The sequence below is a fragment of the Ziziphus jujuba genome, chromosome 6, assembly GCF_031755915.1.
Source record: "Ziziphus jujuba cultivar Dongzao chromosome 6, ASM3175591v1".
Lineage (NCBI taxonomy): Eukaryota > Viridiplantae > Streptophyta > Magnoliopsida > Rosales > Rhamnaceae > Ziziphus > Ziziphus jujuba.
The window spans coordinates 17,889,908-17,909,782 of NC_083384.1; the positions used below are offsets into that span (position 1 = coordinate 17,889,908).

General features: G+C 39.1%; 1 protein-coding gene across 1 annotated transcript; it reads left to right on the forward strand.

Annotated features, from left to right (window-relative positions):
• The first annotated feature begins 450 nt into the window (after positions 1–450).
• Positions 451–8,565, forward strand: LOC132804034 (protein FAR1-RELATED SEQUENCE 5-like). The gene is made up of 2 exons (XM_060817915.1): positions 451–681; positions 1,431–8,565. The coding sequence occupies exon 2, from the start codon at positions 7,540–7,542 to the stop codon at positions 8,563–8,565; it is 1,026 nt and encodes a 341-aa protein (XP_060673898.1). The 5' UTR covers positions 451–681; positions 1,431–7,539.
• The last annotated feature ends 11,310 nt before the right edge of the window (positions 8,566–19,875 follow it).

Consider the following 19,875-nt stretch of genomic DNA (forward strand, 5'->3'; position numbering starts at 1 on the left):
TGATGACAAATAGTAAAACTCATTTAATTATATTTTGACTTTTCTTTTCCTTCACAAATTAATTTTAGGTAGTCATATCTTATTAATTTATTTTCAATTCTAATTATATAAGAAAATTAAAATCAATCAATAACTAATGAGATTGTTTCCAAATTAATAATGATAGGAGTAATGCTAGGGATACCAACAATTTGTACCAAGAAGATACCCAGATGAGATGGAATCTAATGTGGCATCCAATTAAACAGTCATTAAAATCCCAATAATGCTAGGGATACCAACAACTTGTACCAAAAAGATACCAAGATAAGATGAAATCTAATGTGGCATCCAATTAAAAAATCATTCAAATCCACATCATTGCCATGTCAACAATTGTTTAGTAACAAAATTATTCATTTTTAATATTTTATTAAATATCCTTTTAGATTTAAAAAAAATAAAATAAAATAAAAACATGAATTAGGAATCACGTTCTGGACTCCCTATCTCGCCATCGTTGGAAGGAAGCTTCTGTACACTGTTGCCATATCTCCACCATCCTCCTCCTGCGGGCCACAATTGTAGAAAATATATATATATATATATATATTATTCATGGTATTTTCTCTCAAATGGTGATAAGTATGTTGGATCCAAACAAAAATCAACAACAATAGCAACTGGAAGAAGATCCCCACGGTAAAGTTCTTCAAAATACGGTAATAGTAGTGAATCTTATTTATTTATTTATTTTAGAACTTGCTCCGTCGAAAAGCCTCATTATTGTGCTTATTATCAGAGATGCCATTGCCGTAAGCATTATTGTTTTTTTAAGTTATTTTCTCAACTACTACTAGAATCATATCAAATATTCAACATCGGATAACCAAGCCTTTTTTTTTTCCCTTTTTTTTTTGGGTAAATGGATAGGCAAGCTTTGTCTTATTGCAATCATCATTAGTTTTGGACAAAAGCCTTTCTTCTACTTGATATTGGAAATAAAAAAATTAATCAATGTAGCATCCCTTTTGCTATAAGAAAAAATATTCAAAATATGGCAATAATAGTGAATCTTTTTTTTTTTTTTAAATTTTTTAGAGTGTGTTCATTGTTGACCACCAAATTTAATTAAGGGGAAAAAAAAAAGGCATTTATGCAACTCTAAATTTTTTGGGAAATTTCTGATGCGTGCAATATTTTGTTGGATAATGGAGTGTAGTAATCACATGAACTTGCAACATGACATGAGCCAAGTAGTTACCCATAAGCTAATTCATGCATTTGATGATTGTCATGCTAAAAACTTGGACTGGGCTAATTGTGATCATCATGCTTGTAGTGAGGTGCATATGGGTGTGACATCCAATTTTCATTTTTTATTACTGTTTTCCTGGATATTGCATTTGATGGTGTTCTTCAAATGTATTCACTAAATATGATGTATGCAGAATAGATTCGTGCTAGTCACTTGAGTGGTGATTGTCACTACAAACGGAAATTGCTGCGAGGCCATTAGCAAGTGAGCTTTTTTTTTTTTTTAGTTTAGTTTTTACCTGTTTTTGGGTTGTCTCTATATTCCAAGGCCTGTCTGCACCATCATATATAGTTTGCTTGCTGGATTCTTAAAAGGAAAGGAAATATCCCTGAATCCCGCGTCTATTTGAACTTGAAATTTGAAAGAAGCACGGATTTTTCCATTTTAAATTTATGTGAGCAAAGTTGTTGTATCATATGAATGAATTGGATGTGGATTAGACATTAGGCTAACCCATACCATGTCATGGATTGATCCCCAACGTGTTATGAGTTTAAGGGTGATAGATCATGTAGGAAGAGTAATTTGATTGATATTCAATAATTCTTAATTCTTTCATAAACTTTTACGATTGATATTCAATATAATAGATGATTGTCCAACATTCTTTTTATTTTTCATGTAAAGAAGCTATTCAAGAGATCTACTCCTTGAGTGAACCAATGATGGACAACTAAGGAGGAGGTTATCCAAATTCGAGTAGGTCTCCCTCAAATAAATTCATTAGCTTGGAATGATTATTTGTCCAATAGATTGGTTAACCTATTGGAGAAGAAGTTTATTTCTCTCAATTGTGATTTATGTTTTAACTTTTTAAATGTTTCTAGCCTCCCTAATAACATTTGCTCAGCTGCGTTGGCTAATGCTTTATATTTATCTATGTAATTTCCTTTTGTACCTTCCTTTTAAAGGCTTTTTGTGCTTAATAGCAATATTATTTCATCAAATATTAATAAAAATCATAATAGATGTTTATAAGAACAATTGATTCATAAATTTAGATACTAATCTATATTCACTATGTGACATTCAATAATGCAAGTTTTTAAATCTTATAAGCTTTCTATTCCAAGCTAAGAATGAGATTGAATGTGGTATTAGGAACTTAATTCGATGCAATTTGTGTATTTGTTCATTTTTCTATTAAGGCATGTCAAAGTGTTCGAAGTTGAGAATTTGATTAAATATAATTTAATGATCTCTTTATCTTTTACTCTTTTTCTTCTTCATCAATGTGACTATCCAAATAAAAAATTTAAAAAAAAGGTATAAAATTTGAAGTTATTAATTAATATGGAATTTAACTAATTGATGTTCTTTGTTTTTTCAAGTATCTTTCATATTTAATAGGATTTTCATAATTACCAAAAAAACATATAAGAAAATTAGCCATTTAACATAATGACACTTTCACTACCAAGGGAAACCAAAAAATAAAAATAGAAACCCCTCCAAAAGCTGCTTCCAATGACAAGACAAAATAAGCCTCCAAAACCTATTTCCAATCTATTTCGGCTAGTTGTTCATCCCATCTTTCCTTCTAAAATTTTTATCATCCTATATATACATTAAAAATTAATTTAGAGCATTGGACAATCATGCATGATTAAAATTAACAAAGTAAAAATAAACACACTTTAAGATATTAAAAATTAATAAATTTTGTAGAAGTATGTATATATAAAATACCTGAAAATTTATTCCAAAATAGGCATAGAATTAGTTTGATCATTTATTCCAAACTCTTGTCTATTAACTTGACTAGAAGAACCACAATATATTTCGTTCAATCCATCCGGAAAAGCTTCTTCAACTTCAAAGTTTAATGTCCTATTTACCTTATATAAAAAAAGTACCAAAATAATTATTAAAATAAGTTAACATCAAATAATAATATAATGAAATAAAATTAAGTAATGGATACTTACATTTGCGTAGGAAAATGTTTGAAAATGTACCATGAAGTTCACTACTATTCTCGGATTGAAGGACTCTGGAATCCTATTTTAAATAAAATAAAAATAAGTCAAATTATTTTAAGATAAATAATTCTTATATTTCTATCAATTTATATCTTAAGCATAGTACTTTCTTGTGTTCCAAAAGGGTTTAGGATTTTTCATCCATGACCATTATAGAATTTGCTTCATGAGTCATTCTTTTAGATTTCTACAAAATATATAAAGTAGCATTAGAAATAACAAATAGTAGTTGATTAAACATTCTTTAAACATATAAGTAATATATATATATATATATTTTATGTTACGAACCTGCATTCCGTTTTCTTTTTGTTTTTTCCTTACAATTTGTTTAACTTTAGACAGCTTTCTTTTGAATGGAGGATGACCTTTACTTCGAGTTACCCGCGGAGTAAGAACTTTACCATCCATTTTCTTAGAAACATCATTATGCTCCGGACCGCTTATTGTCTCATCACACATATAGGAACATTCATTCACTAGCAATTTCATTGTCAACTTCTTCTTCATATCATAAATCAGATCCATTACCAAGTTACACCTATCATCACTATCAGTTGCTAAATCTGCAACTTCACAAAAAGACTTGCACATCTTATCAAATTGACATACTTCAGGCATAATGGTTAAATCAATATAACTTATTTTTACTTAGTATGACATCTTTTCACATCCTTCCTCCATCGTCTCAATATGTACACATCGGGACTGCAATTTATTTTTTTATGAATTAGCACTACAATCATTAAAGTGTACAATGAAGGAAATATGTCGACTACTTTGTCCAATCATTACATTTTTATCCACTACAAATTCATATGAAAACCCTTTTATTTGATGATAACTCACAATAAATTTTTCTTGCCAGCTCTTGTTGAAATTCATTGAACTTTGTAGTAGTATAAACACTTTGATATTGTTTTTCAATGTCACGAATAATATATATATATATATATATTTTTTATCTATAGTTTTGGCCAGTAGGGGGAGGATGGTGGAGATGTGGCAACAGTGTACAGAAGCTTCCTTCCGGCGATGGCGAGATAGGGAGTCCAAAATGTGATACCTAATTTATGTTTTTATTTTATTTTATTTTTTAAAAAAATAAATCTAAAAGGATATTGAATAAAATATTAAAAATGAATAATTTTGTTAATAAACAATTGTTGACATGGAAATGATGTGGATTTTAAGAATAATGCTAAGGATACCAACAATTTCTACCAAGAAGATACCAAGATGAGATGGAATCTAATGTGGCATCCAACTAAAAAATCATTAAAATCCACATCATAGCCATGTCAACAATTGTTTATTAAAAAAATTATTCATTTTTAAAATTTTACTAAATATCCTTTTAGATTTAAAAAAAATAAAATAAAATAAAAACATGAATTAGGTATCACGTTCTGGACTCCATATCTCGCCATTGCGGAAGGAAGCTTTTGTACACTATTGCCATATCTCCACCATCCTCCCCCTGCTGGCCACAACTGTGGAAAAAAAAAAAAAAATATATATATATATATTATTCATGGTATTTTCTCTCAAATGGTGATAAGTATGTTGGATCCAAACAAAAATCAATAGCACCAGCAACTGGAAGAAGATCCCCAAAGTAAAGTTCTTTAAAATATGGCAATAGTAGTGAATCCTTTTTTTTTTTTTTCTTTTTTTTAGAACTTGCTCCGTCGAAAGGCCTCATTATCATGTTTATTAATAGAGATGCCATTGTCGTAAGCATTATTGTTTTTTTAAGTTCTTTTCTCTACTACTACCAGAGTCATATCAAATATTCAACATTGGATAACAAATCTTCTTCTTCTTTTTTTCTTTTATGTTTTTGGGTAAATTGATAGGCAAGCTTTGTCTTATTGCAATCATCATTAGTTTTGGATAGAAGCCTTTCTTCTACTTGAAGTTGGAAATAAATAAATTAATTGAAGTAGCATCCCTTTTGCTTGTAGTGAGGTGCGTATGGGTAGTGGTGAATTAGGTAAGCTTTGTCTTCTTACAATCATCATTAATTTTGGACAGAAGCCTTTCTTCTACTTGATATTGAAAATAAATAAATTAATCGAGGTAGCATCCCTTTTGCTTGTAGTGAGGTGCATATAGGTAGTAGTGAATTAGAGAGAAGAACGCATGACAGTGATGGGGGTTTGTGAACTCTTACCAGCAGCCAAAGATGAAATGGAAGTGTGGCTCATGAACCTTGGTAGCTGCTAAGAAAATTAATTCTCTAATTCACTAGGCTAAGCAATCTTGTCATAATGTTGATCAAGGCCTTAACCCTTTTGTTCAATTATACATATATTTTCATCTGAAAGCAATCTTAGATTTGAAATGTTTGATGGCATTGATAGCCAATTATATGTATAGTAATTGGAAAGCAAGACCAAGTCGAGATAGGATTAAAGTAATTGCCCACCATATGAATTAATACTTGGCAAGTATGGTATTGTTTATTGATTTAGGTTTCCTCGGCAAATTGGTCTTTATAAACTTTACGAGATCTTGAATTAGATTTGTCTAGGCTTTATTTTCTAAAAGAGAATTATATATTGAAGATCTTGAATTGGGTTTGTCTAGGCTTTCTTTTCTATAAGAGAATTATATATTGAAGTCAAAAGACTAACATGGCTCATTTCACTTTCAAGTTAAAAGTATCACACGGTTCTTATTGACACATGAAGGCTAGCTAGCTAACTGTTACTTTTTTTTGCTCTACATATTCATTTATTTGATTTTTATATTTTTCGTATTTTTTTGAGCTATTTTTCTCCAATTTTTTAGTTCTTAGTTCTCTGAAATCAATAAAAGTCTTTTTGTTTAGTAGATAGTAGAGGATTTATGTTCAAATTTATTTATAAATGAATAAAACTGGCATTAAGTAATTCAACTTTGTATATGCTTCTTTATTAATATATCATTTTTCTTATTTTGTCTTATAATGCTTAAGTTAATGGAGATAATCCAATTCAACTCACCCCCCCACCCCCCCACTGCCCCCCGACCGCGCGGGAGGTTTTAGTGGTGATTTATAATACCATACTACTATCACAATATATGTATCTATGATTTTCAAGCGATTCTCACATAGTGGAAGCAATGATTGTGTGTAGTTATTATTATTATTTTTTTGATGTTGCTGAAAGCTAAACTCTTATCAAAATGGTAACAAATATTCTATAACCAAGAGCAACTTTTTTTTTTTTTTGTTGAATTATGTAACTAGGAGCTATGTTCTTCTTCTATATCTTTTTTATTAATGCTTAAGCTAATGGAGATAATCCAATTCAACTCACGCGCCCACCCCCCCGGCGGGAGTGCGTGGGAGGTTTTAGTGGTGATTTATAATACCATACTACTATCACAATATATGTGTGTGTGATTTTCACGTGATTCTCACATAGTGGAAGCAATGATTGTGTGTAGTTATTATTATTATTTTTTTAATGTTGCTGAAAGCTAAACTCTTATCAAAATGGTAACAAATATTCTATAACCAAAAGCATCTTTTTTTTTTTGGTTGAATTATGTAACTAAGAGCTATGTTCTTCTTCTATGTCCTTTTATTTAAAAACTTTTAGTTCAACTATCATGCTTGAAACTTTAGTTTTAAAATAAGAAAATGATTTGTTTTATAGCCTTAACAATCTTATCATGTTTTTATCTGTTTATGTTTATATTTGATTATTGTATTAAACTATTGTATTATTTATTGTTTTCAACATATGAAATAACAAGTTCTTCTTATGTCTATTATAATATTTATATTACATGTCTATTATAATATTTGCAAGAGGACATCAAGTAAAGGAGATGATGGAGAGTTGAAATACATCACATTTGCTTGCTCACGTCAAGGAAAATCAAGAAGTAAATCTAGAAACGCATTTAGAATGCATCCACTAACAAAAACAGGATGTTTGGCAAAGCTTAGAGCTGCTATATGTTCTAATGGAAGGTGACAAGTTTGCTCTATCTTTTTTTAGCATAATCTTGGATTATTTACCCCAAGTAAAACGCGATATTAAGAGTTATAGAGTAATGAAGTGACATATGCAAAGGATGTTAGAAATAAATGATAAAGTTGGAATAAGGCTGAACAAGAATTTCAATTATTTAGTAGTTGAAGCTGGAAGATAGGATAATTTGGCATTTCTAGAGAAAGATTGTAGAAATTATATAGATGAGATCAGAAGTTTAAGGTTAGAAGAAGGAGATGCTGTTGCAATTCAAAAGTATTTCTTGAAAATGCAAGTTGAAAATTCAGATTTCTTTTATGCAATGGATTTAGATGATGAGAGTCGAATAAAAAATTTATTTTTGGCAGATGCAAGGAGTAGGGCTGAATGTAAAGAATTTGGGGATGTTGTGACATTCGATACTACATATTTAACAAATAAATATGACATGCCTTTTGTATCTTTCGTGGGAGTCAACCATCATGGACAGTCAACATTATTTGGATATGGCTTAATATCAAATGAGGATACAGAAATATTTAAATGGCTGTTTCAATGTTGGCTTTCATGTATGTATAACCATACTCCAAATGCAATAATTACTGATCAGGATAAAGCCATGCAAAATGCAATTAAAATGGTTTTTCCTCATGCACGACATAGATGGTGCTTATGGCATATAATGAAGAAAGTACCTGAAAAGTTGAAGAGCTACAAGCAGTATGTGAGTATCAAGTTTGCTTTACATAATATTATTTATGATTCTTTATTGCAGATTGAACTTGAAGATAGTTGGAGTAGGTTTATTGCCATGTATTCTCTTCAGGCCAATGATTGGCTATCTGGATTGTATAATGAGAGGCAACGTTGGGTGCCAGCATTTGTAAAGGATACTTTTTGGGCAGGCATGTCTACTACACAGCGTTGTGAAAGTATGGATGCATTTTTTGATGGGCATATGAATTCAAACACTTCTGTAAAACAATTTGTGGAACAATATGATAATGCTTTAAGAGATAAGGTTGAAAAGGAAAATCATGAAGATTTCATCTCTTTTAACTCTTGGATCCCTTGCATATCTCGATATGACATTGAAAAACAATATCAAAGTGTTTATACTACTGCAAAGTTCAATGAATTTCAACAAGAGCTGGTAAGAAAAAATTATTGTGAGTTATCGTCAAATAAAAAGGTTGCAGTAAATTCATGTGAACTTGTAGTGGATGAAGATGTAATGATTGGACAAAGTAGTCAATATATTTTCTTCATTGTACACTTTAATGAAGAGAAATCTAAGGTTACTTGCAATTGTTGACTATTTGTGTCAGGACCCGTCCAAAGTTCCCCACCGGAACCCTAGACAAGCCCTGATCCCAGGGAAACCCTACCGGACCCTTCTGTGGAAGATCCGGCAGAACCTCCCCTAAGGGATGGACTTACCACAAAATTTCCTGCACTGAAAACACACTTCTATAATGGTTCCCTTATTCCTCCCACAGTACTACGAACTGGTTCCACAAATTTCAGCACTCCAAAATAAAAATACAGTAATCCAGTGCAATACAAATACATAAGTGTCCCATACAGTATACAGAGCTTTATGAAGTACTACAAAATACAGAATACAGTAAAAGTGAAAGAAATAGTACAACTGCAGTAAAAGAAGAACAAGGTACTGCACGAACAAATACAGCGAGGAAGATCGAGTCCGCTCCGAGTGAACACCGACTACCTGATACCTAGAGGAACGAAATTTAAGAGTGTGAGATGCTAATCATCTCAGTGAGCGACCCTACTACTCTACACTATCATACCACGGTAATAGGTATATAAATAATAATTATTTGGAAATAATAATTTCTCTCAAAACCCTTACAATTCTCTCAGTTGGAAAGGTTCCCCTTTTAAAACATTTTCACAAAACCCTTTATTCATATTTCCCGAAAACCAAGACATCAATTAAATACCAGAAGCGGTAACAATTATATTTTTAATTCTAATTCAGTTTCCAAACATTTTATTTTTAAAACACAGTTCTGAAAATCATTTGATGCACCCACTATATACCAGTGGCGCCAACAGTACCCAGCGTCCCAAGGTACCGCCAGACAGGAGGTTATAGAGAGAAACCGGCATACGGTCGCGTGGCGTCCCACAGCGCCGCTGCTAACCTGGTGTCCCGGCCAAAGGGGGGTGGCCGCCCTCTCCGATGGCATCCACAGGACACCCTCATAATATCAACCGCGCGCTACTCACACCCACCTGCGCGCTAATCACATCACCTGCGCGCTAATCACACCCACCTGCGCGCTAATCACAACCGTGTGCACACTAACCATATCACATATACCATATCACATAATCAGAACACCAGTACGTGCACGGTGCATCTAAAAATCATAAAATCCATCAATTTAAATCATAAAACAAATTTCACATTTTTCATAAGCATAGCGGGCATAATCCATCCGCTTGAACCGGGAAATTCTCCACAATTTCCTTATAATCAATGCCATAAATTCCATGATTTTCAAATCCACCAACTCCCAAGTCCATCAATTCAAATATCCACATTTTTTCCAAGCATAAATAATTTCTCGAAATATCATAATCAAATCCCATATTATTTTATGGGCATATTTTATAAAAATTGAAATCACCAATATAACCAAATATTTTTCTTGAAATATTTGAAAATCAAATCGTGCCCAATTTACCATTAAAACCACACCAATTTCAAAATCCTCAAAACCATAAAATAATTCCACACGGCATAAATTTGTAGAATTCGCATTTTCTTAAATCCAATAAATTCATAAATAATTCTACAATAAATCCAATAAATATTTGGCACATAGAAATTAAATTCCAAATATTTAATTCACACATAATATATTCATCAATTAAATTCCCCAAAATTAATTTGAAGGTGGGTCACTCACCTGGAGCACGCAATTAACCCATGATCCACTACGGGATCAATTCTACGACTCACCGGTGCTCCTAGAACAAAATTCACAGACAGTCAAATAAATTAATATTTTATTCGGGTAAATAATACCCGGTACCCGGGGGGTCAAAACACAAACGATAACTAAAATTTACGAATTATATACCGAATCGAAGCTCGAGTGATGCTAATCACAGATCCGGTCTTAATTTCCGATGATCGTACCCGACGGGGTCGGAATTTTATCGGGAAGCTTTTCGGGTTTCGGCTCTGCAATTCTCCCAAACCGTCGCGAATTGGTGGAAACGGAAGTCGGATTTGGGTTCAGGAGGTCGAACACTGCGGACTGGAGCTGGCCGGAATTTTCAGGGTACTCGCCGGAACAGTACTTTCCGGCGGGCCGCCACGTCACCGGCAACCGTCGCCGGAACAGTAATTTCCGACGGTGGCTGTTTGCTGTGAAATTTTGCAGATTTGTAGATCGTGAGGAGAGCAATCCAACGGGACCGACGGTGAGCAAAACGGAGGTCGGACGGCGGAGAAATCACCGTTTGAAGATTTTCGACCCCTCGCCGGAAAACGCTCCGATCCCGGCGCGTCGGTGGTCCGATGGCCGTGATTTTTGGTGGGTAGGCCGGACTTGAGGAGAGGATGCTGGGTGTATGGCGCGTGTACTGTATATCGGCCGGAATAGTGCCGATTCGCGGTGGCCGGCGGTGGAGGGGAAAAATCGCCGCCAAACTTCGGACGTCCGATCCGGGCGCGTCCGGCGGCCGTTCGCCGTGAAATTTGGAGGTTTTGCCGGAAATGAGGTGGGCAAGCTTTCTGTCCGGCGCGTGTACAGTAACTCGGCCGGAACAGTGACAAAATCCGGTGGCCGGCGGTGGCTCTTTCTCTCTCCTCTCTCTCTTTCTCTCTCTTCTCTCTCTTTCTCTCTCTTCCCCGAGTGTTTTAACAAATAAAACCCCTGCATGACACTGTTCATGCCACGTGGACCAATCAGAAACTGACACGTGGCGTTTCACTGTTCACCGACCCAAAAAAAAATATTAAAATAATACGGTATCCGGTAAACTTCAAACGTCCATAACTTTTTAACCGGATGTCCGTTTTGAGCATGCCGCTAGTCTGTGAACTCGTATCGACGAGTACTTTACAACCATACAAGAGTCAACTCACAATTACATCACAAGAAAAAGTCAACTCCCGGCACCTTTTAGACAGTTTACACTTCAACTTGTTTTGCCCATAACTTTCAAACCGTAGCTCCGTTTTCGACGTGCTACTAGTCTACGAACTCAGGGCGTCATGCACTTCGCCACGGTACCCTGGTCAACTCGAATTTCCTACCGAGTCAAAAAGTCAACTTTTGACCCCTTCGGTCAACGGTCAACGGTCAACCTCGGTCAACGTGCACGGATTCCGGTGCGATTCGGGACGGGGTGTTACAGCCTTCCCCCCTTACAAAAATTTCGTCCTCGAAATTTCCGCACGTCACTGGAACAGATACGGGTACTGCTCACGCATCTGTGCTTCGGGTTCCCACGTTGCTTCCTCGACCAAGTGGTTCCGCCATAAGACCTTAACTAGAGGAATAGTCTTGTTGCGTAGCGTGCGTTCCTCGCGATCCAAAATCTGTACTGGCTGCTCCACATACGAAAGATCTTCCCTTATCTCTATATCCGGACTCTCGAGTACGTGCGACGGGTCTGCAATATACTTCCGTAGCATCGACACATGAAACACGTTGTGTACTCGAGCTAGCTCTTCCGGTAACGCCAACCTATACGCCACCGGGCCAATCCTCTCCGTAACCTCGTAAGGCCCAATATAACGAGGACCCAACTTACCTCGTCGTCCAAAACGTACTACTCCTTTCCATGGAGATAGTTTTAGGAATACCCAATCTCCTACCTCGAATTCCAAATCCTTTCTACGCACATCGGCGTAACTCTTCTGTCTATCTTGGGCAACCTTCAATCGATCCCTAACGATCTTCACCTTGTCCAAGGTCATCCTTAAATACTCAGATCCGACCGCATTAGTTGTTGCAAGGAGCCTCTCTTCTCCTACCTCACTCCAACACAAAGGTGTCCGACACTGCCTCCCATATAAAGCTTCATACGGGGACATTCCAGTACTCGCTTGATAACTGTTGTTGTAGACAAACTCTATCAGTGGCAGTTGTTCATCCCAGCTACCGCTAAATTGCATAATGCAAGACCTTAGCATGTCTTCTAATGTCTGGATTGTGCGCTCTGCTTGTCCATCAGATTGTGGGTGAAAAGCGGTGCTGTAGTTAAGTCTTGCTCCTAGTGCATCAGCCAACTTCCGCCATAGTCGTGAAGTAAAGCGCGGATCTCGATCGGAGACGATGGCTAACGGTACTCCATGAAGACTTACAATGCGTTGCACGAACAACTGGGCTAACTTCTCGGGCGAAAAACGTTCTCGTACCGGTAGGAAGTGTGCCGACTTGGTGAGACGATCAATGATTACCCAAATGCCGTCGTACCTTCTAGGTGTGGAAGGAAGCTTGAATACGAAGTCCATGTTGAGTTCTTCCCACTTCCACACGGGAATCGGTAAAGGTTGGAGTAGTCCCGAAGGCTTCTGTCTTTCTGCTTTCACTTGTTGACAAATCAAACACTTTAATACGAAGTCTGCCACTTCTCTCTTCATACCAATCCACCAATAATACTTAACAAGCGTCCGGTACATCTTGGTACTTCCCGGATGCATCGCATACATCGAGCTATGCGCCTCCTCTAAAATCTCCTTCTTGAGTCCTGGGATATCCGGAACGCAAAGTCGTCCTTTATACACGAGGGCTCCATCCCTCCTTATGGAAAATTCCGGATCAAGACCTTCTTGTACCTTGCCCTTAATTGTCCTCAACTTAGGATCTTCCATTTGGGTCTCTACTATACGATCCACCAACACCGGTCGTACCTGGAAGCTAGCCATGAGAACTCCTGAAGGATGCATATGCATTAACACCCCCATCTTCTTCAACTCCACCATGAGAGGTAGTTGGATGACTTGGATGTGAGCAAGGGATCCAGTAGCCTTCCTACTCAAAGCATCTGCCACTACATTCGCCTTACCCGGGTGATAGTCAATCACACAGTCATAATCCTTTAACAACTCCATCCATCGCCTTTGCCTCATATTTAACTCCTTCTGAGTGAAAATATACTTGAGGCTCTTGTGGTCGGTATAGATTTGGCACGTGGCCCCATACAAGTAGTGCCTCCACTTCTTTAGAGCAAAGACTACCGCCGCCAATTCTAAGTCGTGCGTAGGGTAATTCTGTTCGTGCTGCTTCAATTGCCGAGATGCATACGCTACCACCCTTTGATTCTGCATTAGCACGCAACCCAACCCTTGATGGGATGCATCACAATAAACTTCAAAACCTTCATTCCCATCAGGTAAAGTTAAAACAGGTGCGGATGTCAACTTTTGCTTCAACTCCTAAAAACTCTGTTCACACCTGTCCGTCCAACTAAATTCAACATTCTTTCGGGTCAATCTATGAAGCGGCCCGGCAATCCTTGAAAACCCTTCAATAAAACGACGGTAGTAACCCGCTAATCCAAGAAAACTTCGTACCTCCCTCACAGTGGTAGGGCGCTCCCAACTCAACACTGCCTTTACCTTATCAGGGTCCACATAGATACCTTCTGCCGACACGATATGTCCGAGAAAACCCACTTGATTCAACCAGAATTCACACTTGTCGAATTTAGCATATAGCTGATGCTGCCTTAGAGTTTGGAGCACTCTCTTCAAATGCCTCACGTGCTCTTCTTGGCTCCTTGAATAGATCAGAATGTCATCGATAAATACAATGACAAAATGATCCAAGTACGGACGAAACACCCTATTCATCAAGTCCATGAAAGCTGCTGGGGCATTGGTGAGTCCGAACGACATCACTAGGAATTCATAATGTCCGTACCTCGTCCTAAAGGCAGTCTTAGGAATGTCCGACTCTCGGATCCTTAACTGATGGTATCCCGACCTCAAGTCGATCTTGGAGAACACCTTGGCACCTTGGAGTTGGTCGAATAGATCATCTATCCTTGGCAACGGATAGCGATTAGGAATGGTGACCTTATTAAGTTGTCGGTAGTCTATACACAGCCTTAGACTACCATCCTTTTTCTTTACAAACAAAACTGGGGCTCCCCACGGCGATATACTTGGTCTAATAAACCCCTTATCTACCAAATCTTGCAACTGGACCTTTAGCTCCCTTAACTCCACTGGAGCCATCCGATACGGTGGTAGAGAAATAGGCACGGTGCCTGGAATCAATTCAATGGGAAAGTCAACTTCCCTTTCCGGAGGCAATCCTGGTAACTCCTCAGGAAACACGTCCGGGAAATCCCTCACAACGGCCATGTCTTCCAACCTGACCCCACTTACTCGGGTATCTATCACATGAGCCAAATACCCCTGGCAACCTTTATTCAGTAGCTTCTTGGCGGTAAGGGTAGATATCAACCTCGGTAAGGGCCTTCCAACTCCTCCACGGAATACTACTTTTGGCAACCCTGGCCTCCTGAATGTAACTTCCTTGCTGAAACAGTCTACAGATGCATGGTTCCTTGCCAACCAATCCATGCCCAAAATTACATCAAGTCCGGACAGATCCAACAGGATCAAGTCCGCCTCCATCACTTGATCTTCGATGCAGAAGAAACATTCCTTGATTAACTGGCTAGGCCACAAGGATTCTCCTGCAGGAGTGGCTATCTCTACTAGACATTCTAAAGGAGTAGGGGTCATACCGACCCGAGTGACGAATTCCTTGGAGATGAATGAATGTGTTGCTCCCGGGTCTATAAGTACTAATGCATCATTACCAAATATATTCAACGTACCTGCCACGACGTCCGGTGTAGCTAGGGCCTCCTGCTGCGTCATCGCAAACACTCGACCCTGCCCTGTCTGTTGGGGCCTCCGTCCTCTACCCCTGCTCGGTCCAACAGGCTGTGGGACTGATCCTGATGAACCTCCTACTGCATAACTCCCTCGGGAACTCTGACCCCGCGATCCACTGGTCTGATGTGATGGTGGGCTCGCCCCTAACACTCCCGCCTCTCCATAAGGGCAATTTCTCTTAATATGTCCTGCCTGTCCACACTGAAAGCACACACCCTCAAACTGGCAAATCCCATGGTGTGCTCTATTAGAACGTCTGCAGAATGGCTTGGGGCTAAACCCAGAGTGCTGATATGAGCTCGTGCCGCCGCTGATGGAATGGCGCGCTGGTTGGGGCATACGATAGCCGCCTCTCCTCTGAAATCTGCCTCGAGGGCTGAACCCACCACTGTCTGAGCCTGAACTATGACTCTTCTTAGATGCCCCCTGTCGGGGTACCCCGCTGTACGAACCTTCGAACGGTCTGCGCCTCGAGGGTCTGTGTATCTCCGCCTGTCTCTCTAGCTCGAGCGCTGCATCCCTGGCGGACTGATAGGTGGGGTGTACTGACCCAGAAAGGGTGTAGCCGATGCTCTCGTTCAACCCGTCTATGAACCTCACCTTCTTCGCGTGATCGTCTGGAATCAAGTGCATGCAGAACTCTGACAGCTCCCGGAACCTCCTCTCGTACTCTGTCACCGTCATGTTTCCCTGGCGCAGTCCCTCGAACTCTCTCCTTCTCGCCTCACGGTAGGCAGGAGGACAGAACTCAGTAGAGAAGGCAATCTTGAACTGGTCCCACGTATGCCTTCTGCGGGTCTTCTCCATTTGCCACCACTTCCGGGCGTCTCCCTCTAACATGAACCCAGAAATCCTCACCATATCCTCATCGGGGCACTGCATCCCCTCTTCCAAGATTTTCTCCATGCTGGATAGCCACTTCAAGGCTGCAGCTGGGCCTTGGCTTCCATCGAACTCCACGGCTCCTAAACGTCGAGCCTGATCCACGGATCGGTTACTAGAGCTTGAACCTCCTAAGGCTCTAGTTAGCTGAGAGACCAGATCTCTAAGGCTTGATCGACTCCCGGAACTCTCAGCCGAGCGTTCCCGAGTTCTACGTGTGTCCCGCCGACTCATCGTAGTCGATTACTGAAGAAACAAACAAGAGTTTAGAAACAGGGACACTTAAGCACGATTACAAAAGGAAGGAATTTACGGATGGGCTGTACAGCAATGCACAGTCCCTTAGGATTACAAGAACCTATGCTCTGATACCAACTGTCAGGACCCGTCCAAAGTTCCCCACCGGAACCCTAGACAAGCCCTGATCCCAGGGAAACCCTACCGGACCCTTCTGTGGAAGATCCGGCAGAACCTCCCCTAAGGGATGGACTTACCACAAAATTTCCTGCACTGAAAACACACTTCTATAATGGTTCCCTTATTCCTCCCACAGTACTACGAACTGGTTCCACAAATTTCAGCACTCCAAAATAAAAATACAGTAATCCAGTGCAATACAAATACATAAGTGTCCCATACAGTATACAGAGCTTTATGAAGTACTACAAAATACAGAATACAGTAAAAGTGAAAGAAATAGTACAACTGCAGTAAAAGAAGAACAAGGTACTGCACGAACAAATACAGCGAGGAAGATCGAGTCCGCTCCGAGTGAACACCGACTACCTGATACCTAGAGGAACGAAATTTAAGAGTGTGAGATGCTAATCATCTCAGTGAGCGACCCTACTACTCTACACTATCATACCACGGTAATAGGTATATAAATAATAATTATTTGGAAATAATAATTTCTCTCAAAACCCTTACAATTCTCTCAGTTGGAAAGGTTCCCCTTTTAAAACATTTTCACAAAACCCTTTATTCATATTTCCCGAAAACCAAGACATCAATTAAATACCAGAAGCGGTAACAATTATATTTTTAATTCTAATTCAGTTTCCAAACATTTTATTTTTAAAACACAGTTCTGAAAATCATTTGATGCACCCACTATATACCAGTGGCGCCAACAGTACCCAGCGTCCCAAGGTACCGCCAGACAGGAGGTTATAGAGAGAAACCGGCATACGGTCGCGTGGCGTCCCACAGCGCCGCTGCTAACCTGGTGTCCCGGCCAAAGGGGGGTGGCCGCCCTCTCCGATGGCATCCACAGGACACCCTCATAATATCAACCGCGCGCTACTCACACCCACCTGCGCGCTAATCACATCACCTGCGCGCTAATCACACCCACCTGCGCGCTAATCACAACCGTGTGCACACTAACCATATCACATATACCATATCACATAATCAGAACACCAGTACGTGCACGGTGCATCTAAAAATCATAAAATCCATCAATTTAAATCATAAAACAAATTTCACATTTTTCATAAGCATAGCGGGCATAATCCATCCGCTTGAACCGGGAAATTCTCCACAATTTCCTTATAATCAATGCCATAAATTCCATGATTTTCAAATCCACCAACTCCCAAGTCCATCAATTCAAATATCCACATTTTTTCCAAGCATAAATAATTTCTCGAAATATCATAATCAAATCCCATATTATTTTATGGGCATATTTTATAAAAATTGAAATCACCAATATAACCAAATATTTTTCTTGAAATATTTGAAAATCAAATCGTGCCCAATTTACCATTAAAACCACACCAATTTCAAAATCCTCAAAACCATAAAATAATTCCACACGGCATAAATTTGTAGAATTCGCATTTTCTTAAATCCAATAAATTCATAAATAATTCTACAATAAATCCAATAAATATTTGGCACATAGAAATTAAATTCCAAATATTTAATTCACACATAATATATTCATCAATTAAATTCCCCAAAATTAATTTGAAGGTGGGTCACTCACCTGGAGCACGCAATTAACCCATGATCCACTACGGGATCAATTCTACGACTCACCGGTGCTCCTAGAACAAAATTCACAGACAGTCAAATAAATTAATATTTTATTCGGGTAAATAATACCCGGTACCCGAGGGGTCAAAACACAAACGATAACTAAAATTTACGAATTATATACCGAATCGAAGCTCGAGTGATGCTAATCACAGATCCGGTCTTAATTTCCGATGATCGTACCCGACGGGGTCGGAATTTTATCGGGAAGCTTTTCGGGTTTCGGCTCTGCAATTCTCCCAAACCGTCGCGAATTGGTGGAAACGGAAGTCGGATTTGGGTTCAGGAGGTCGAACACTGCGGACTGGAGCTGGCCGGAATTTTCAGGGTACTCGCCGGAACAGTACTTTCCGGCGGGCCGCCACGTCACCGGCAACCGTCGCCGGAACAGTAATTTCCGACGGTGGCTGTTTGCTGTGAAATTTTGCAGATTTGTAGATCGTGAGGAGAGCAATCCAACGGGACCGACGGTGAGCAAAACGGAGGTCGGACGGCGGAGAAATCACCGTTTGAAGATTTTCGACCCCTCGCCGGAAAACGCTCCGATCCCGGCGCGTCGGTGGTCCGATGGCCGTGATTTTTGGTGGGTAGGCCGGACTTGAGGAGAGGATGCTGGGTGTATGGCGCGTGTACTGTATATCGGCCGGAATAGTGCCGATTCGCGGTGGCCGGCGGTGGAGGGGAAAAATCGCCGCCAAACTTCGGACGTCCGATCCGGGCGCGTCCGGCGGCCGTTCGCCGTGAAATTTGGAGGTTTTGCCGGAAATGAGGTGGGCAAGCTTTCTGTCCGGCGCGTGTACAGTAACTCGGCCGGAACAGTGACAAAATCCGGTGGCCGGCGGTGGCTCTTTCTCTCTCCTCTCTCTCTTTCTCTCTCTTCTCTCTCTTTCTCTCTCTTCCCCGAGTGTTTTAACAAATAAAACCCCTGCATGACACTGTTCATGCCACGTGGACCAATCAGAAACTGACACGTGGCGTTTCACTGTTCACCGACCCAAAAAAAAATATTAAAATAATACGGTATCCGGTAAACTTCAAACGTCCATAACTTTTTAACCGGATGTCCGTTTTGAGCGTGCCGCTAGTCTGTGAACTCGTATCGACGAGTACTTTACAACCATACAAGAGTCAACTCACAATTACATCACAAGAAAAAGTCAACTCCCGGCACCTTTTAGACAGTTTACACTTCAACTTGTTTTGCCCATAACTTTCAAACCGTAGCTCCGTTTTCGACGTGCTACTAGTCTACGAACTCAGGGCGTCATGCACTTCGCCACGGTACCCTGGTCAACTCGAATTTCCCACCGAGTCAAAAAGTCAACTTTTGACCCCTTCGGTCAACGGTCAACTGTCAACCTCGGTCAACGTGCACGGATTCCGGTGCGATTCGGGACGGGGTGTTACAATTTGAGTTTAGAGGTATATTATGTCAACATGTGATTGTAGTGCTAATTCATAAAAAAATAAATTGCATTCCCGATGTGTGCATATTAAGACGATGGAGGAAGGATGTGAATAGATGTCATACTAAAGTAAAAATAAGTTATATTGGTTTAACCATCATGCCTGAAGTATGTCGATCTAATAAGATGTGCAAGTCTTTTTGTGAAGTTACAGATTTAGCAACTGATAGTGATGATAGATGTAACTTGATAACGAATCTGATTTATGATATGAAGCAAAAGTTGACAATGAAATTGCCAATAAATTAATGTTCCTATATGTGGATGAAAAATCCTAATGGAACACACGAAAGTACTATGCTTAAGATATAAATTGATAGTAATATAA